The sequence below is a fragment of the Mycena indigotica genome (assembly GCF_014461135.1).
Source record: "Mycena indigotica strain 171206Taipei chromosome Unknown Mind.scaff0010, whole genome shotgun sequence".
NCBI classification, from domain to species: Eukaryota; Fungi; Basidiomycota; class Agaricomycetes; order Agaricales; family Mycenaceae; genus Mycena; species Mycena indigotica.
The window spans coordinates 275,768-296,253 of NW_023503009.1; the positions used below are offsets into that span (position 1 = coordinate 275,768).

Genomic DNA, 20,486 nt, shown 5'->3' on the forward strand with positions numbered 1-20,486 from the left:
AACGGCAACGGGAATGTCTCGCCTGGTCCCTCGACACGTTCTATCACAGTACTGCGCCCACGGACCCGGCGCTTTCAGCCGAGGAGCGTTGTGACTCGTGCTTCGGAAGCTTCGGTGAGTATCTTCTTTGGCCCCTTTTCTCTTTCATTTTGACTTTTGCTTCCGCAGGACGCGTAAGCGTTGCCATTACTGTGACTCTCCCAGTCACCTTGCTCAGTTCTGCAACCTGTTGAAGTAGACTTGCCCATCCACCATCTCTTGCTTGTAATTGTAGTACTCTTCCTGTACTTATTTATTTTCGAGTATTTAATTTGATGCGCCTGATGCGCCCTTCCCGATTTGGTAGTAGTTGCCTAATATGGTCGTTCGGCTTGTCTCGGCATCGAATTAATTTCGTTTCCTTCTAAGTCCGCGTTTGCCAAATTAGGCCTAGCTTCTGAGTGCGCCCCCTTCCTTTCCAGCCAATAAAACCACTGTCCTCAGTGGAATATTCCCTAGTGGCGCCCACTGTTCATTTCTTCCCAATCGACACGCTATTCCCCAGCCGATACGCGGTATGGTGGACGCAGATCCTCATACTCCGCTTAGCCTTGATCTTGATGCCGCGACTTTGTTATGCCAATATGCCCAAAACATCTCGGCTAACAATTTTAGCGACGCCGCAGAGCGTGCTAACTTTAAGGTTGAGGCTATCCAGTACACCGTGCGTAGCCCATTCATTTCCTCTGTCATATGTTTAACCGCTCTATTCTAGCTTCGCCTCGCGAAAGTCTATCCTCTTTCCGCCTTCATGGTCCAAGTTGGCGACCATCTGCCTGCGCAGGCCGTCATCGACATCTGGCAGTCGTGCATCGAGATGCGTTTCCAATTCTGTGGCGACGACTACCACTTATACAGAGGCATTCGCTCCCTGTCCGTGACAAGCCTTTGGCTTGTTGTTGCTTGTTTGCTCTTCTTTGTCCATATTTGGTAGTTGTTCCTGATCTTTCCCTTTATGTGTTCCTGCTCCTTTCTGTAGTGTTCCTGTTCCTCTCTCCTAGCTCCTAGTCTAGTTAGTATATAAGCCTGTCTCTAGTTAGTTCATCATATCATATAGTTTTCCCCCAGCAGAGTTTTCCTCAGAGTTCAAAGTCTTTCCTCTTCTTCTCCCTCTCTGGTTGTGCTGTAGCCTTTGGTTGCAGTTAGAGCAGTTTGAAGGGCTCTTGCTTTTCTTGTTCTTTCTCACACCAGTGAGAAAGCTTGTCATCCGATAATCTCTCTCTTTCTCTCCGTTGTCGCGAAGACGGTCTCTCGGCTACCCGCGCTGCTGAACGCCTTCGACAGGTTGACCGCGAACAGGTAAGCACTTTTCTAAGTGTTCTTTTCCTGCTAACGATCCCGCTAGTCCACAATCCGGAAACCGGTCTATCCCAGCTCTTCTGAGCGCGACGCAGACGAAGCTATGTCTTACGGTGCGTGCCCAGTTCCTCCGTCTACTTCGTTAACTCCCCAAGTAGTCGATTCTGAGGACTCTGATATCGAGGTTCTTGACGCTTAGGGCTCCAACTATTTTATTTCTATTTGTCAAATTTTCAAATAAAATAGAAACACAAATATAAATGGATATAAATGTTTAAAAACATTTGTAAACAGTAATTTTTAGACTAGTTATAGTGTTGGGAAAAGACCGGCCTTGATCCACATCTTTGTCAGCATTGCTTCCATAATAGTCTCCGCCTTCATTGATGCACGTGTGTCAGCGCAGAGATGTCGGGACTTGGAAAATAAGCGCTCGACAGAGACACTGGTTCCGGGGATTGCCAGATAATCTCGCGCCATACGCGAGATCACAGGGAAAAGATGTCCGAATTCCTGTTGCAACTCGGAGTAAGAAAGTGAATAGAGATGGTGTGAACAAAAACATACCTTCCACCAATCCAGCGGCTTATCTCGGTCCCCACGTCCATAAAGCCGATAGGCAATGAAGAAGCGTTGAAGCTCTGTATTAGTCTCCACCGGCGGCGTGATATCGACATCGTCAAAGGTGCATATACCGTCAAGAATGGAGGAAGAGGAGGGTTGCTTCGTCAGTGCTGAAGGTATTGCTGGTGCTGCAGTTCCATTCTGCTCTGTGTCGTAGGCTGCCTTGTATGATTCGTAGACATGTTGAAACAGGACACGAGCCTTTGTTTCGCGCTCACCCATTGGACTGGCTCCCACCGCTGCCACTGGTGTCGTTGCAGCTGGTTCCGGGTCAGTCGACGCCGCCACGGAAGTGGTTGCAGCAGAGGCGTCTTCTGATGGCGGCACTTCTGTCGAAGCTAAGCGGTCTTGTTTGGCAAACCAGGCCCATCCAAGCGCCGGATGCAAAACTGGAGGTGTTGTCATCGTCAACTGTCCGTTGCAGTAAGCGTGTAGACTCACCAGTTGAAATGATATTGAACTGTGATTTTTGCGCAAGCTCGTGATACTGCTCCAGCTTGAGCAAACCTGCTGTCGCAGCTGTGCGAAGCTCAAATGGCAGATTCAAGTCATCGCGACATGCCTTTAGATGCGCCAGCATAAGCTCATACATGGGCAACACCCACGGAAGCGTTGGGGTCGATGATTTTGACATCTGGAGTGTGACCTCCGTGAACACCTATAGACAGACAGATTCAATTGCGGCGCTGCAAGAAGGAAGCAAATATACCTCAAGAACCCCATTAAGTGATCGGAGCAACTCCCATTGCTCAGGCTGCAGGATCAATGGTCGGAGCTCCGGTCGCTCGAAGAGCCACTTCTCTTGGGCCTGTGCTCTACTTCAGCTTGTAGCTTTGAGCGAGACAACGACAAACCTTGATCAGTAGCTCGCCACGCTGGATGCTACGCTGTGCATACTGACCTATTTCATTCAATTAGGCGGGTCACGGTCACATCGGATTTTTTGGCCAAAATATTTCGGCGGGTCACGGGTCACAGCCAAATCTTTTGGTCCCAAACTGTCCTAATCGGGAAGATTTCGAAATTTTCGGCGCCTGCGGCGCGCCGAACTTCCTAATCGGGTAATAGGTCACGCGAAATTCGGCCTGTGGCCGAATTGGACATTTCGGCCAAACGGTCACGGGTCACAGGCCCGCTGAATTGATCGAAATGGGTCAGTAGTTCCAACGGTGCTTCACGTCAGGAATTGGCATGAGTGTCGCAATTTTGCGACCCGGCTTCCCATCCGGAAGAATATGTAACTTATCCCCATAAACTTCTTCCGCAATTTTGCGGAAGCGCTGTCGGCGTTGCGGTGAAGAGCATATTTTGATCTGGGTAAGTCGGAACTGGAGATTATAAGAATAGATTCTGAGAAAACCATGAATATACCTTTTTCAATGTGCTCAGTGCAGCAAGTTCGTCCTTTCGGGACACGAGGATGTCCGTCTCGAAACCCTCTTCCTCCTCATTAACCTGATCACTACTCGAGCCCTGCTCCCCCTCCATCGCTTTCAAATCCTCGTCCTTATCTGGGTCATAATGGATTGGCAGGTCCTTTCCGTTGGGATAATCGTCAGCACCGGTGTCGGGATCCTCCGCCTCACCCATGGCCGAAAGAATCTTCTGCACGACTAAATTAACTACATGTGCTAGACATCGAATCTGGGAGTTGTCGGCATTGAGATGATAGTCGAATTTCGTCTGGAGGATTCGTGCGAGCGAACGACATAACACATCGTTGACTGAAGCATTGTCAAGTGTGACGGCGGACATGTATATGCGGTTAGAGCTCTGCGCAAACAAACAGTACAACACTCATCTTTCGAAGAATGCCGAGCTCAAGCATTCGCTGAGCCATCCCAGCAGCTGCATACTCGCCCTCGTGTTCCTTGTCCTGAATGCACTGGAACCCGATCACCCATTCAACCAGGCGCCAGTCGGGGGTTATCCATGATGCGACAGTGCCCGAGAAAGTGAACGTCATCGCACGGGTGGTCCATGTATCCTCAGATAACGCGATTAATGAGTTAACCATCTGTACAAGTAGAATGAGTCGTAGTAAGCAGTCGGAATAACAACTGACATGGAGATCATGCTGCGAAGACCTTGTAGAAGCCCACTTGCGTCGGAGTTTTTCCAGGTCGCAGCTCACCCTCCCGCAAAAAGTCCTCCATCAACTTTGCGGACGCAGCTGTCTCTCCTCGTACCGAGTTTTCACTCGTTTGGATTGGGACTGGGATGTTGGGCCCTCCGTGCTTGTCTCGGAGGTGTGTGGCGAGGTTTCCGAGAAGCGGCTGCTTGGGCTCGTCTTCGAATTTGCTTGTAGTTGACAGCGTTCGCGGAACAGTAAGGGTACTGTGTAGACAAATTAGCAAAACATAACGGACAGAGTATGAAATTGCACGGACTGGCTACAATGTAGACATTGCCATGCCCAGCGCCTCTTCCCGTTGACGTTGACGGGCTTGGGGAGGGAGAAGTGCGCCCGAGAAGTGCTCTTCGGACCCCGGCGTCCAGCAACAAGCCCTATATCTTCCTCTGATGAAGAAGGGATCTCGACAACATTGATTTTCGGGGCTTGCGATGAATCAGCGTCAGCACTCTTCACGAAAAGCCATGTCAGTCACTGTCAGCGACAATAAATACATCCGACATACCTTCTTCTTCTTTTTGCGACGCTTTCGAGTCTTGTCGGAGGCAGGCAAATTGCCATCAATAACAATCGCCTTTCGCTTCCGGCCCTATTCTCAACCGATTAGTCGACTCATTTCAATAAACAAAAGGAGAAACTCACTGTCTCTGCTGTTTCCGACGCCGCTTGCACGCCGAGGTCGTCATCCTCGTCCTCTTCAGAAACTTGGCGTTGCTTCCCACCTTTGTAATCCGAGTCTTCCTCGTCCGTGTCGACATTGTGGATTATTGGCTGTGCTGCTACACCCCCCTCGTCGCTCCCCGGGATAAACGCCGCGTTGAAGTAAACTGGTAAGTGTCAGCAAGCAGTCAGGAACTTGCAAGTTACAACGACTTGCCCTCTTTTCGGGCCTCCCAATCGGCGGGGAGGAATCTCCTATTGCCAGTCGGGGGAGCTGGATTGGGAGCTGGAGCAGAAGTGGGAGCTGGAGCCGGTTTGGGAGCGGGGGTTCTCTTCGGTGCCTTCGGCGCAGAACTGCCACGGGCATTCATGTCATTGAGCGTTAAGAAAGCGGCAAGACATACCATAGAAACTGAAGTTCGTGAGCAACGCGCTGCAATTTGATCATTGCAATATCGATAGGGATAACTCCAGCGTCCCAGCGAATTGTTTTGAGGTAGTTGACGACAAGCTTCATCCCATACTGGCCGCGATGAACATTTACAAGTCGCCCGTTGTGATCACGACAGTCCTCGCCGTAGAGAAGGTCGAAACGTCGATTGAAAGTCGATGCGTCGTCATTATTGGGCCCATGGATCTTTGTAATAACACGGTGGATGTCCCCCGGTTCAGCGGCCTCGAGAACCGTTAGCGGCAGTTGGCTAGATAATGTAGCAATTCTCCGGATGAGTTCATGAACAGGTTGGGCTAAGATACATTAGCAGAGTGATCTTCCGAGAGATATGTCGTACCAGCCAAGGCCTTTTCATGGGCAATACTTGGGGTTTCCCCGTTGTCTTTGTCGGCAATACGTGGCGCTGGTACTCGCTGGCGTTGGCCAATTCGCAGAGGGATCATCGTCGTCAGCTACACATGAGCTGGGTGGCCCTTTTATCGGCTTCCAGTCCGTATGAAGTCGGCATCGGGTCGTGAATGAAGACTGTGTCGGAGAGAGAGGTGCTGACGTGGTTGATGCGATGATCGGACTTTCATCGCCGCTTTTCGTCGGAGGCGGAATCCGATCATTATCCAACCGTCCGTTCAAGTCCAGGAGGAAATTATTAGAGCTTATTAGCAGTCTGAAATTTAGCAAAATTTAGAGCGCAGATCCGATGGAAATATCTTTTTTTGCGAAGTGGAGTGGTGTCCATTCATCACTCCTCCACCCCCCGCTCAAGCCCAAGCCCTCAAGCCTCTTTAGCATGCTCTGAAGGACTTAACTGCTCAAAAACTAGAGGTTGAGACTCGGAGTCATCATCCTGTGAGCGAGCAAACAACTATTATGGCAGGCTCCACTTGAAAAAAATGACAGAGAAATGACACACAAATAGAAAAGAAAAAACGCGTTTTTCGCCGCTGCTAATAAGCTCTATTTGAACCATTTATTTCTATTTATTTCTATTTGACCTGCAGTGCAAATAAAATGGGGGTTTAAACGTTTGTTACCGTTTGTAAATATTTACAAACGGAAATGATTGGAGCCCTATTGACGCTGTGCCGCCTCCTGGGGCAACGAGTACTCAAAGCGCCATGGTGCGTCTTTCTCGCTCTTCTGTTTGGCCACTCTAACCTCCTTGTTAGCTTTACGCTGTCGATCGTGGGTCTAGTACTCTTCCTCATCCTGGCCCAGCGGCTCCAACGCGCGGTGCGTAGCATATTTACGCGTCTCTGTTTCTTTACTAACGTGTTTTGTAGCTCTTTCGCCCGCCGCCCCGGTCTTCAACCCAAAAGGACACTTTGTCCGCGAGTCAACGCCCATCCCTCCTGGTCCGAGCGATAACTCTTCTGCTTCGGCTTTTCCTGCTGTTGCTCATTCTGCTCCTTCATCGACTACACTTCCTGGCGCCCAACTCCATTATCGCTACCCTGACGACCCTGCTCGCATTCCAGTGGTTCAAGAGGACAACGTTCGCTGGGTCCCCATCAACCCCAGCGGGCACCTTCCTCGTCCCCACCATACCGACCGACCCTCTCCCGCGCGTCCAGCATCTGTTGGTGGGTATCCTATTCCCGCTCGTCCGCCAACTCGCGAAGACCCTGGCTGGGTGGATTGGCGCAGCCATACACGCGACAATAGCGACGCGTCGGGCCACCACCGTCCCAACAAATGTTCGATTCATCAAGTCCCGGAGGTCGTCAGCGGCCCTTCGCCCCGTGTTCGCGGACCTATGACTCAGTCCATACCGAGTGAAGTTGCTCCGGAGGTGATGCCTTATGTGCCAACAATCCCTGGCCCCGCTATCCATCCCGAGCACCTCGCGAGTGCGCCGTACCCTAGTACGTGCCGCTCACTCCGCTTATCTTGACCTCTACTAACCTCTTTCCCAGTCAGCTATCACTTCGAGCCAGCCGTCGAACCAGCCGGGCCAACGGCTTTATTGTCCCGGACAAACGAAGCCGCAGCGGCCCTCGAATTGGCAGGCATTGCGATGTGCGATTTGACTAGCGGCCACATGATCCATGAGCGCGCCATCCGCTGTGAACGTCTGTCTCAACTCGTTGGCCACACTCCGGGATGCCTTCCACCGTGAGAGGCCCATTCTTGCTGAGGCAATACGCCGTGCCCAGCGCGATGGTCTTGTCGACGTTTTCAAGGGGTCAGAACGAGCTCGGCACGAGCAGCCTAAGTAGCGTTAACCCACTCTTCTGCCTCGTCCCACTGCTAGTCCGTGCCGCGCACGCGCAAGCCAAACTCGCTCAGCCGCTCCCACATGCCCTTCGCCAGCGCATTGCCGTCCATCTCCGGAGTGATGAGATACCCGAGCAGCGCGGGGTTGAGCAAGGCTTCCTTTACTGCGGAGAGCGTAGGTGGCGAGCGCTCGTCGAGGTAGTGCAGCGCAATGCCGTGCGGGCGAAGGAAGGCGTTGAGGGTCTCCATAGGGTGAGTGTAAGATGTCGTGGACTGTCTTTAATTAGACTGACAGTCAAGTAAAGGGGGAGGAAGTCGCGAGGCGAATGTCCCCGGCATTGACGGCCGCCTCTCAAAGCCCCACGTGCTTATCTTCCCCTACTGTCCCCATCCCAAGATCACCTCCTCCCGCGTAGCGGCCCGTGCTAGGAAAGCGGGAGAGCCGAAAGGATGGGGGAAGTTGATGATCGCCAGCATTAGCATGAAAGGAGCGCCGCTGCCCCGGAGAAGAAGCTTGTGTGCTTTTGGTCATCGGAAAAAGCAAGCGACTAGATTGGGGATGAGAAGCGAGGCCGGAGGAGTACATTGCAGTAGTGCTGACTGGTTAACAGCTCGCGAGGGAACGAGTGAAAACGGATGGTGAAGCATAGGATGTAAAGATAACGATGGAAGATGGTGACGGTGAGTAGAAATAAGACAAGGCCCGTGATGTTGGCGTCAACGAGAACAGCTGAGAGCATGGAAAATGGGTAACAGCGGAGCAAGTGGAGGGAGAATACGATATATTATAGTATCGGTCGTGGAATTGGAAGCAATTGGAGGCAATGGTCATGTAGAACCGCGTCAATAAGGACGACATACTCACTGGATCGATTAGCACCCCCTCCGCGACCAACTCCCCTCCTTTCCGTGCTCCAGCAGATTTCCAGCTTCGCGACCTCGCCCGCGACCAAGTCCACTCGTGAATGAAAACGCGTCCAGCGGAGGCCTTACACCCCAGTACCATGGGCCAAAGTAGATAGACACCATGTGTGGGTATGGCGGAAGCATGAGATCCAGTTAATAGAGCCGCAGGATGCGCCATTGCAGAGGAGTATCGTGTCGTCAAATCGAGTGACGAGTCACGCGTCACTTGGCAGGCGTGCTGGGGATACGGAGATGAGATTGGAGACTGAGTTGTAGTTTTGTCTTGTGCTTCTTATGCTCCCCCTTGCTCGACAGCCAAATACTCAACAGTTTCGCGGATGGGATGGGAAGGTCCAGCGGGCGGTGGCGAGACAGCCGTCGAAGACACGACCGTGAACAACTTGAAGAGCAGGGGCTGGTCTCGCGGCCTCTCTCTCTCCTCGTCATTTCAAGAGGCAAAGTAAACGAGAAGCCCAACAGTTTCGTGGTCATGTTTGGCGGGCGAGACATTTGAAGGAAGAAGAAGAATGGAGCTTGAATACGCGGAAACATCGTCAGCCCCAGCGTGAAGAACACATTAGATAACGCACATTCCAAGCCCACGATTTTCTATATCCATGGCCCCGCCCTCCCTTGCTCCGTGTTGGTGATCGCCTTGATCTGAAGGTAATTGCAGTCGAAAGTGGTGCCGTGCAGAATTCGGGGAAAGGGCCACTGAGCGGGGGGTATTGGGTGAGGGAGGGGTGGTGCGTGCTCGATAGTTGCCTGGAAGTGTGTGTGTGGAGAATAAACGGGGAATGGAGCAAGCTGGATGGATTGCGAAAAACATTAGCAACAAGTACCATGTAGAAATGGTGCTCGACGCACGTTTTAGGCACATGTATATCCCGCGCGGCAGCTCCCAGTGTTCCCACATCCTTGCTGCACGACTGCCAGGGCCACATGTCGTTGCGGCATCGCGCCAAACAGGTGCGCTGCAGGCACCAGCCTTCCTCCTATCGTTTGCAAATGGCAACGGAAGCGGGGGACTGCAGCCAGTCGAGGGTTGATCGCAGCGAGCGAGAGCCTGGGGGGTATAAAATCGAAGGAGAGTCAATGGATGAAGCTTGGAGGGAATACTAGTAGCTGCACGATTCGCAGCACGAAGTTAGTGACCACGCAAATGACGCGCTTCATGAATAACGCACCTGTTTGCGCCTCCCCCAATCCTTCTACTCTATGTCCTTCCACTCATTCCTCACCTGCTCCTCCATCGTCTGCGCCTTGATAGAGGATTTCCGTCTAGTCTAGCTGAAATAAAGTAACAAGTCAGAAAAGCGGTCTTTGTGGCAGGAAAAGACAAGACGCACACAGCAAAGACAAACCAGATAGCATCGCATGACTCCCCCCCGCCGTCCTGAGGCCTGGCACGGTCGAGCAGAGTGGCGCATGAATAGAAGGTGGTCGTGCGGGGAAGAGAGTGTCACACATCATCATGATTATTTCTCTCACTCAAACGTCAATGTGGCAATCATTTATTTACCATTTACATACCATGGTAAACTAAATGAAAATAAAAACGGTTATAACCGTGTACAAATGTTTGTACACGGAAATGGTTGGAGCCCTAGGCCTCACTGCTCTGCACGAGCTGCGGCTCCGAGATTACAATTCCGAAAGTGTCTCCATCCTCTCGCTTCTGTGTACAAAGAACGTCCAGGCCGGCAGCGAAGTTATCGATGCGCGGCCCGGGCTTGCACGACTCCGGACTGTTGTCTACGAACAGGTGGCCCAAGATCGCCGTTCTGGAGAGCGCAAGTTGCGGTTTCCTTCTGTTCTTGGTTCAATAACCCACTTCATCACTTTCTGGGACCTGCTCAGGCTGGCACCCTGTGATTCGCAAACGCGCAGTGCCGGGCGGAGATTTGTTCTCCGCGGAGCTGGACTCGATGAAGGGTCCCGGCTGCTGTACTCATCTTGGTTTTTATCATACAAGCAAAAGAGGGGCGAAGAGGATGGTTGCGTGTTAGTTGTGGAAGACATAAAGACCAAGTAGTGGTCAAAGCCCAGGCAAGACCGGTCAGACAGAAATTTAAACGAGCGCATGTACAGTATGGTAGCAGACATACAGAAATGAAAATAAGCACTAGTAGTGGGAACAAAAGAAACGACAGCATGAGGAAACTAAGTAACGAAAATGAGGGCAACGATTGGTACAAAGCTACCTCACCACCCGCCACGCATTGCACGACCCCCAGAATGCATGATATATGTCGCCTCGCAAACGCGAGGCCCGGCTTGCCAAGTTGGTAGAAGTTGCAGTAGGCAAAGACAGGAGCTGGAAGGAACTTGAATGATGATGGGTTTTACGCCAATGGTCTTCTTGGGAGACGAAATGAGTCAAGCCAGAGGCTGTCTGACTCATCCGAGGAGCACAATGTCGGCTCCTTTATCCATATAATGCGAGTATACACCTCCGTCTTCGCAAATCCCGCTAACGCCGATACCGTTCGGAGACGCCATTATAGACGTGTCTAGCGAAAGCCCAGCATGTGGAATAGTCGGGCTCAAAGAATCGGGTAGGTCGATGAGGGTACTACGGCGGAGACGGCGGAGATACTAGTACACTTGAATGTCTTTGGAGGGGATGTCCGGCATCTGGCTTTTGTTTTGGGACGAGGCCATCGAGGATGGAGAGGGACGTGGTCGTGGGGCTACGGGATTGCGTGCGAGCTTAGATGATATTGCTTTTGAGGGCTCTAAGTGCCGTTTGAGGACGAATATGGCTGGTAAACGAGCAGCATCAATGGCCTTGTGTGTTCCGATTCCTCTCCCTACCTTCGGTAGCAACACGGGGCAGTAGTCGGAGAGCTGCTGACTGGCAATGAGCTCCCATGCAAACGACAAGTAAAATGACGCACATTGTTCCCCGTTTTCAATCCCATCCATCCATTGTCCTTGTTTGCAAGTGCGAGAACCGGCCAAGCCAAACGCAGCAACGGCTACACACTTTCTTGTCGCGCGGAGAATGGCGTTGGAGAGCTTGAGGATGAGTGGTAATGGAGAGCAGCCGGAATGTAGCTTTCGACACACTGTATCCGCGGGGATAGTCAAAAAAAACTCGAAAAGAGGGAAACGTGGACGCACTATTGTCCATGTCCATGTCCGGCGCGGGCTCAGCACGGTTGTCCACTCCCTTCTCTCATCTAGTACCGTTTCCGGCCTGCCAGCGCGGTCACCCAAGGTAGTGATGCAGGGTCGGCCATCCGGTGTGTCTTTGGCGCGTTTTGTGCCAGGAATTCGCTGACTGTCTTGCCCAGCATGAGCCTGCTTGCGGCGCGGCGCTAGCAAGAAGGAAGATATATTTGTGGATGGGGGTAAAATACGAGGACTCAGAAGTGGACTATTGGTCCTGATACGAGTGTGCCGATCCTTTCCATTCTATTTGCGTGCTTAGCTAGACAATCCGCGACGAGCGCGACTCCATAGCTCTCAGTCGGCAGCCCTTTGCGTTTGAAGCCGGATCCAGAATTCAAGGACGAAAGGGAGGTCCCTGTGGGGGTCGTTTTGTGGGATTTTCTCGACAGAGGAGATTGGAGACGATGAATAAGCAGACGCTTTGAACCCGGGGCTAATTGGCGTGGAGGAACGCGATGTATGTGTTGACGAGGAGAATGGCAACGTAGGTACACGGCTGTAATAAGTCTACCCAGTCGTTGTTAGCTTTGAAATATTGCAGCAAGAAGTTAATGACATACACGAGTTCCTCGTCTTTCGTTCACGCGCTCCACAACCACATTCTCCTCTCTCTTTGCAACGACCATGACAGCTTCTGCGCCTGCAGACCCCGCTTGAGCGCCGTTCACCACCTCTTGGTGGCTTTGCTTTCCGTTGGTACTAGTAGGTCCTTGATGTCGATAGCGAAGTCGCCTGGTTTTGGAAGAGGGAGGACGACAAGATGAAAAAGTTTGGGGGCCTTGGAGGAAAAGAAGACACGAGCGGATGAGGACATGCTTGGCAGGGCTTGTAAACCCGATATTTGGGGGGAAAGGTGGTAGAGACGACTTTCGAGTGAGAGCTAGGATGATTTGTCCGGCAGGGGGGCGTTGTTTGGGTCGGGAAGCGCTCGTAAACGACATTGAAAGTGACTGAGGCGGCGAAAACTGTGTTGGCGAAGGACGGATGGGTGTGTGGTGGGCTCGTCAGGATTGTCATCGTCGATACATAGCCAAGCCGCACGCTCTTGAGCGCGACACAAAGGAAAGGGAGTATAATCGGGTGCTGAAGTCGCAACTTGAATGAGCCATCGGAAAAGGGAGGAAAACCACGTCAACGCACGCCACCGATGCTCCGCAAATTGCCATCCCATGCTGACCTCCCTCCTTAACTATGCTCTCCGCCAACTACCCTCTCCCGCGGTGGTAGTACATCATTCGAATCCGTCGTTGGCCTGTCTTGAACCGGAGAGGGGTCGCCTGTGCGAGTGCGGCGATGACATGGGAGTGCAGACGAAAGAAGGAAAGTGTGATGTCACGCACATATCCTGCTTTCGTTTCGCCAAACGACAAGCTATGACGCGTACGGCGCTTCAGCGGGTGTCATTATCGTCTGGGCGTGCTGTCCAGCGGATGGTGGTGGTTTGGATACAAGAAGAGAAGACGTCACACCATGGCCGCTGTGACTCCGGATCTGCGTTTTGACTTCTACCGCCATCCGAAACACACTCGCGTCTCAGAGCGATGTCGCGTCTGGCACCAAGTGATACTCTTGAGGCTCGCAACTCCTTCATCCTTCCCTTCGAAATCTGGGGCGCCATTTTTGAGTTCCACAGCAAGCGCCACCAAGTTTATCCGAGTCCAAGGCTGGCGACAGAGGGGTGGTGGGCCTCGGGCGAGGTCATCAACATGACTGCCTCGGACCGAAACACCCTCTTCAAGAGAAGCATGACGGCGCACTACCATCTCCGCCTTGTTTCTCGCGCTTGGAACGAAATCATTCTTGGCAGCAGAAGAACAACTCCAGTGGCACGTCCACCGCCTTCAATCCGAACAGCAATACAGCCATTCGTCGTCGCGCTTGCTGCTCAGATTGAGTGCGATTCGGACGGGGGCGTGATTTCAGGGTACGGGAAAGAGACGTGCGGTTCGCGGGAGATCTAGACGGCAATATCGGTGGCCCGGGAGTCCCCAAGGACGCCGATGGCAATGCCGCCAGGCCCGTCCAAGCTCGCTCTCGTCCCAACACCCTCGCAGAGTCAGGATAAGGCAATATCATTCCATTCAAGTTCCGTATGAGTCATTCCAATCTAGCTCCTCAGGCTTCTCGACTGATTGCGCCGGCGGGCTAGCAGGAGCTGGACCAAATATGACGTCCTGCAGCACCGCGGCGGACGCCGACGAGCCACGTTCCGCGCAGAAGTACAGCAGCCTCCGTGTCATCGACTCGCGCACGGCGGCCGTCTGCAGGTTTGCGCGGAGAAAGGCGACTTGCATTGTCTTGACCTCGTCGAACCTGCAGCGCTCGTCAGTTAGAGGCCGCAGAAGAGAAGAGGCGTACATGGCGGTGAAGTTGGAGAACACTTCGTGGACTATAGTGTCGACGGAGAGCCGCGCACGGATCGCCTCGAACGCGAGCAGCTTGAGTTCCGCGAGGCCGTGCTGTTGTTGGATTCTCAGTAGGCATCATTAGACCGACAGCTGCCTCCGAATCACCTTGTCCGCGAGTTTGTACATTGACTTCGGCGAGCATTCCGGTGCCCCGTCTTCCCTCGGGTACCGGTAACTCAAGTCGAAACGCGAGACTCTGCCGCCGACCTCACGGAAGTGTATCTTGCCTGTGTACAGGTAGTATATCAAGGCTTTCCAACTATGCCAGTGTCGCACTGTTAATCCAACGAGCTTCGATATAAAGACGACTCACGTGTTGTAAGCATGTCCCTTGATGACAATGCGATGGCCGCGACGCCCCTGGAGCTCCTGCTTAACTATCACATCAGGCGATGTCGAACGCCGCTGTGTGCTCGGTCCAGCGACAGGCTGCTCTACCTCATCTGGCCCTAGTTGTGTATCGTCTGAGTAATGGTAGAGACGACGACGGCTGCCAACTTACCGGTTTCTTGGCCGTGCATATCCGTGTCGCCATCGAATTCCTCGCCGTCCTCGAGGTCGCTGTCGGACATGTAGTCGTAACCGTCAAACGCATCCTCGGGAGCCTGGTCATTCGTAATATCCGTCTGCCCCGATTCGAAAAATCCGCTGAACATGTCGTCAAGATCTGGACGTTCAACCTTATCAGCACGGAAAAAAAACATATGAGCGCACAAGTACCTTTATCGAACTGTTTCGAAGTCCCGCGCATGAGCCTGAGATTTCCATAGAGCGGACGGGAATTATAGGCGTAGCCTTTCCGCGTGCGCGAATATGCCCAGAACTTGACATCGATGAGCTCGCCGCCATGGATCGTGTCGACAAGAGAGGCGCGGACGCGTGTTGGGAGGGGCTCGTCAGAGAATGGGAGGCGGGTCTGGATGGTGACAGGCTGAGGAGGAGTAAGCGCGAAGGTGGCCTCAAAGGATATGGTAAGCTTCAAGATTGGCGGTTGTGAGTTGAACGTAGAGCTGAAGCGTTTCATCTTCCTGTGTGTCCATGAGCCGATAAGCGCCGAATTCTGAGTGTTTTGAGGAGGCTCTGTAGATGGGGACTCGGAGATGAAGCGACTCAAGGGGAGGTTGAAGGAGAACGTCCGCAAAGAGTAATCCAAGCCATACTTCGACAGTCCTGTTGCTACGACATTGGCGGTGCACGATACGCGTCCGTACTCCGCGTTCGCGACAAGGTACGGGTCGAAGTAGACAGCAATGGGACCATACGAGCTGTCCCACTTGAATCGCCAGCCCCAGCCGCAGACATCGGTCGTCCCAGTGGGCGAGGAGTCTACGTCGAAGCTGACACGGAAGGAGGACTCGACGCCGTTGGCCGTCCAGGTATCGGGGGAGTCTCTGACGAGCGACATCGATGAGAGGAAGAGAGGCGTCTGTGAGTGGCCACCTCGTGTAGGCAGCATGTCTGCCTGTGTATGCAGCGTGTTTGGTCGTTTTGCCCGGCCCGAAAGTGGGAGGAAAGAGAGGAATCCGTTGTGACGTCACAGCCGCCCTTCTTCGTCTTCTCCGCCATGTCGCGTCTCGCCTTCCTCTCCCATCCCATCTTTCTCAACTCGGACACAACGAACGCGAGCGTCTGAGGCGCCCCATAAGCGGAAATGCAGCGCTTGTTTATTTGGTGCGCGTGAATACTTCCACTTACAAAACTCCTGCTGATTCGGTGGACCAGCCGTCTTGACTCCATTATCCGCAAGCTCGCACACCATACCGGTCTGCTGGAGGGAAGGAAAACACCGTTGTCGACGTGGAGCTGCTCTTTGCTGGCCCTAGGTGCGTGCTTCAAATCCTACATCTTCTCCCCCTTTCGTCGTCACTTATGCCGACTCTCCAGATAGCACCCACCCACTCACTCATACCCCACGCCGCATATCTGCTCCAAGCACATGCCCCTCCACCCCGAAAGCCGTGTTTCCTGCTGCACGCGTGTTCTTCAAGTCTAGCGGGCGAGGTCACCCTCTCCAGCAAGAAGCCGTTCCCGAGCCCTTCTGCATCCATTCGCGACGGGCGCTGATGGTGCAAACGAGTTAGACTAAGGTCTCGAGTGTGTATCTCCACCTGCCGCCCACTTCTTGCGTCTTACTCCGTCCTTTAGCTTCCTTTTTGGGCCATTCCTCTTACTCCCTCCTCGCGCTTCAGGGCGGACTCCTACCCGTCTCCTTGCCGAGTCCCCCGTCCCAGAAGGTGCAAAGGACAGCGCCTGGTCCGTTCCTAGCCTTCCGCCAGCGAAAAATCACTAACAAGAATCTACAGCCTGGCGTCTCATCGCCTTTTGCTCCGGTGCATGACAAACGATACACGAGCAATAACGGAAGCCGAGGAATGAACGAGTTGAGCTGGAAGGTCAAGAGGCCGCCGACCTCAAACCGTCTGCCTCGGGCTCGACGACTGTCTAGCGCTGTTGCCCAATACCTCCCTTCCAGGTTCCTCGCCACCCAGACCACTCGCCAATACGCCCCTCCCCTTCCGTCTTCACCATCTCCATCACATATCCATCCCTCTCTCCCCGCCTCCCTCGTCCGCGCTCGCCATCGCCAACCGCCATGCGTCTGCGTCTTCCCCCGGCCCTCCTTCCCAAAATCGGCCAGGTCACGTGCCGCGCCGGCCGGCGCCGACATCCCTCAACACGTCTCAATGCAGCATGACACGTATCGCTTCAGCGAGGGGATTTCGTGCTGATGCACATTGGCCTCGCCTCTCTCATCTTTATGGTGCAATTCACCTAGTCACCACTAGTTTTGAACAAGCAGTATTAGTTCCTGGGAAATACCTCTATTTCTTATCCCTCTAGCCAAAATGAAGCTTTTAGCAAATTGAACATCCATCCTCCAGTTCAGCCATGCTTATATAATGCTTAGATAATGTACAAAATTGGTTGTGACTAAGTGAATTGCACCATAGGGCTGGCCGCTATCTGGGGTATTGAGCGGGCAGCCTGTCGTTGGGGACGCGTTCGGCGGCCGGCGCGGCGCGGACGTGCCTGGAAGGATGACGGAGGAGGCAGCGGCGGTGGCGTGGGCGGTGTCGGGGAAGGAGGAGGGCGGGACGACTAATGGTATCGTCGTCGGAACCACGAGAAGAGCTAGCTGCGCACCCCCGTTTGGCGCTAATCTGCGCGAGCGAGGCCTGCGTAGCAGTCCTTGTCGCCGCGTCTCTGGTCGGTGGCGGCGAGTGGGCGGCTTGCTGTTCGTTAGCTCCTTTGATATATATTCTGCACGTACTCGTTTCCGTACTACTTACTATACATTTCCTTTACTCTATCTGCTTGTCGCGTTCTGCTGGGACTTTGTCTTGTAGTTACTTGCACGATTCAACTACGCGCTTCCACACTGTCCCTCCCGTATCCCTGTCCGTGGCCTGCTTTCCGCGCCGAGAAGCGCGAAAGGCGCCTGGACCCACGAAAATGCCCGTTGCCTCCTCGATCCGGACGAGGAGTCACGGATGCTTCTTCAGTTGTGGTCGGAGCAATCGAAGAACGAAGGCCGTTCCAATCACAGCCTGAATTAAGCAGCTCGACGGCACCACATCATAGTTCACCCTCCCTCTCCTGCCCCGTCTTTCGAGGGCGATGGACGCCGAGAACCGGGCCGGGAGGAAACGCGGGCGCGGAGAGGGAGGGTGAGTATTCCTGTCTGCCTGCTCCAAAAGCCACACAGACCGGGGGGAATGGTGGATAACAGAGAACGTGAAGAAGAGCGAGTTGGCCACAGCACATACCTCAGCCTCCAATTACACGCGCGTGCTTGCACACCCTACTCTACTCTATGGTGAGCGTGTATCATCACCAAACTCGTCGTTCACCTATGCAAAGCAGGGACAGGGAATGGATATGAGTCTGCCGATTTGAAGAAGACAGTGACGACCGACCGAGCTCCAAGGACGAATCTTGCATTGACACATCCCTCGTTCGACTACCCCTCTGACTCTGTCGTTTTGTCAGGCTTCAGTTTTCTGAAGACAAAGTCGAATACACCCTAGCAATTCGACTTCAAGAGCCGCCAGATAGTTAACGCAAGCCGGAACGATAAGCGAAAGAACGCACGTTCTTTAGATATCCCCTCCCCTCCCGCTGTTAAGCACAGTCCATTCCGTTCCCGCTCGTTAATGGTGTCCATGCTGGCCTCGAGCCGCGTCACGGTCGCAAGCGACACGCGACAAGGAAAAGGGCAGCAGTCAGCGAGCTCAGGCTTGATGACCAGTGAGCATCGATACAAATGAGCAGACACATCACGCACGTTGGTAGTTGTCGTGGAATGGGGCTTGTGCTTGCGAGCTGTTATGGCGGGATGGCCCATCTTTCGGATTGACGCCAAAGAGGTCGCGAGCACGAGCGCGAGAGAAGAGACACCGACGCTGTCCAGCAGCGGGTGACCGCCTCGAGCCCAACAGCCCTGCCCAACTTGAAGGAGGAAACGCGACAAGCCAAGATAACGCATTGATGCACTTCCACCTCCTGCATTGGCCCAACGATCTCCAGTCCCTTCAATCCATCATATGCTCCCTGTGGTCGTTCTATAGAAACAAGCCGCCTTTAAGCAGTAGGCAAACGCGAGTAGAGCTCACCCGTTACCATGTGGCGCCGCTCGGGCGTGGGTCCTACGGGCATGAGGCGTCATGATTTTTCTTCAGTACCATCGTATCGATGACAAGATGATCCCGCGAGGGAAGAGCTTACAAGTTGCACTGTCCTGTGGAGAATCGTCGACAATGAGCAAGGGATACCAGGCGGGTAGGGCTTTCGCTGATTGGAAAGGGAGGGGAGAAGCATTCGTGGAGTGCGTGATGAATTTTGCAAGCTGCCTCGCGAATCCAGACAGGCGCCGCTGTTCCTGCGTGACCCGCAGCACTTCGCAAGTTTGTAGACCCGCCGCCGTCATAGCCTCGCGCCTGTTCTCTGGGAAGTGGGCATGGATTTGAAGGCGTGCATGGCGAGCGAGAGATGGCAATAAGCCGGCGGAAGAGGTAATAGGGCCGGCCCCGTCAGAAAAAGCTTTCGCCGTCTGCGCCGTCAGCGAGAAGCTCATGGAATAGGCAAGCACGCACGTTGTCGCCTGCTGGCCTCCCTTGCCTGCTGATTCGTTGTGGCGCGTAGATATGTACGGTGGGGCGTGCAGTCTACCTCCCGCGGAAACGTGATAAAGAGCGCTTGCTCCCAAGCCGGTCTGTGATGAATTAGCACTTTCACACAGCAGCAGAGATGGCGACGCACCGTCTGCGGGACACAGCAGACCCCGGACCTCTCCACCTCTTTCCCATCCCTCTATACTCCTGTCTAGTCCACCAGCAAAGGGTTCGAATAGTGTGCAGTGCTATCGGCAGAAATCGCGCTTCAGCACGCAAAACAGAAAACATCAAGGAAGGGACTTACGTGGGGCCTACACGCCGTGCTCATCGCATTTGGGAGCGGTACACCGCTCCTGACGACGATGACCAGCTAACGTGGCGCTGGAAGGAGGCAGTGGCGTGTGCGCCGGTCGTCGTGGTGGTGCGGAGTAAAGATCGGCGAAGTCACATGTTTTCGGGCCGATCTCGCCTCTCTCTCTTGTACCACGACCATGCCGCGGACAACTGTTGCCCGGCTCAATGGCCCTCGACGCGCGCCCCTCGGGAGGACTAGAAAATGCTCGGATAGCCCCACAGTGTGTCTGCTTGCCAGTTTCTTGTCGCTGAGCCTGCTGGCTGACCGTCCCGCCAGGTGACTGTACGACTGCAGCACTGGGCGGAATAAGGGCATTAGGATGGATAGAGTCGAAGACAAATCACTCATAACGGGTTTGCGGGCTCGAATATTAGTGCGTTGGAGCGCCTTTTCTACTGCTCTCTGTGCTTACCGCCGTAGGCGCAATCCGCTGCCCAGAACATCTCTCCTCCTGCGACCCGCCCCTCTTCGCTGCAATAGTACCGTGTTCTAACGCGTGTCGTCACCCGCCAGTCTGGTCTGTTCCCCCTTGCGCCCCCACCAATTGCACTGACAACAAAAAAACTTTCCACAGCTCCCGTTCGAGAGACTTAGCGGCCTTTGGCGGACTGGGGCCTAACGCATTGGTGCCGCGGGAGACCATATTCGAGAGTATAGCGGGTTAACGGTGCGTGGCCACACCTACCCGCCTCATACACCTTCTGACTTTGCTGTCATCAGACTTTCGCTGGCAACCAGCGCTAGCATCTGATACCACTGCCATCCCCTCCGCGACGGGTGCTTGTCTCTCAGGCGACGCTTCTCAAGCATCTGAATGTGGCCCGCATATATGCGCTCATGTCTTCGCAGGTTAGCGAAGGGCGCCTACCGTGGCCCACGACACGCTGCCGCTCGGCCACCACCGACTTAGACCTTCCTTTACGGCCGGTCGGGTCATCGGTCGACATCCTCCCTTCGTCCAACCTTTAAAAACTAATTCAACGCCCCCGTCTCACCACCTATACATACTTACCCTCATTCCTGCCCCCTCCTCAGGCTCCTGCGCCTCTCGCGCCAGCTCCCGCCAAAACGTGCCCGCGTTGGCTATTTTTACGCGGCGGCA

At 53.8% G+C, this 20,486-nt stretch overlaps 5 protein-coding genes across 5 annotated transcripts; all 5 read right to left on the minus strand.

Annotated features, from left to right (window-relative positions):
• Positions 1-2,176: 2,176 nt before the first annotated feature.
• On the minus strand, positions 2,177-3,552 carry MIND_01115100 (uncharacterized protein; the record flags this gene model as incomplete). Its single annotated transcript, XM_037367713.1, has 7 exons — positions 2,177-2,222; positions 2,324-2,351; positions 2,404-2,620; positions 2,672-2,770; positions 2,817-2,863; positions 3,131-3,290; positions 3,334-3,552. 7 exons carry the CDS (start codon positions 3,550-3,552, stop codon positions 2,177-2,179), a joined length of 816 nt encoding a protein of 271 aa, XP_037215545.1.
• Positions 3,553-4,034: 482 nt separating this feature from the next.
• On the minus strand, positions 4,035-5,653 carry MIND_01115200 (uncharacterized protein; the record flags this gene model as incomplete). Its single annotated transcript, XM_037367714.1, has 8 exons — positions 4,035-4,299; positions 4,353-4,546; positions 4,602-4,685; positions 4,739-4,923; positions 4,974-5,110; positions 5,161-5,168; positions 5,406-5,503; positions 5,548-5,653. The coding sequence occupies 8 exons, from the start codon at positions 5,651-5,653 to the stop codon at positions 4,035-4,037; spliced, it is 1,077 nt and encodes a 358-aa protein (XP_037215546.1).
• A 6,148-nt stretch (positions 5,654-11,801) lies between these two features.
• Positions 11,802-12,448, minus strand: MIND_01115300 (uncharacterized protein; the record flags this gene model as incomplete). Its single annotated transcript, XM_037367715.1, has 2 exons — positions 11,802-12,014; positions 12,068-12,448. 2 exons carry the CDS (start codon positions 12,446-12,448, stop codon positions 11,802-11,804), a joined length of 594 nt encoding a protein of 197 aa, XP_037215547.1.
• Positions 12,449-13,588: 1,140 nt separating this feature from the next.
• On the minus strand, positions 13,589-15,320 carry MIND_01115400 (uncharacterized protein; the record flags this gene model as incomplete). Its single annotated transcript, XM_037367716.1, has 6 exons — positions 13,589-13,820; positions 13,866-13,966; positions 14,021-14,174; positions 14,229-14,364; positions 14,418-14,582; positions 14,636-15,320. The coding sequence occupies 6 exons, from the start codon at positions 15,318-15,320 to the stop codon at positions 13,589-13,591; spliced, it is 1,473 nt and encodes a 490-aa protein (XP_037215548.1).
• Positions 15,321-17,727: 2,407 nt separating this feature from the next.
• MIND_01115500 (uncharacterized protein) lies at positions 17,728-18,401 on the minus strand (the record flags this gene model as incomplete). Its single annotated transcript, XM_037367717.1, has 5 exons — positions 17,728-17,766; positions 17,833-17,890; positions 17,939-17,951; positions 18,008-18,152; positions 18,201-18,401. 5 exons carry the CDS (start codon positions 18,399-18,401, stop codon positions 17,728-17,730), a joined length of 456 nt encoding a protein of 151 aa, XP_037215549.1.
• Positions 18,402-20,486: the final 2,085 nt, after the last annotated feature.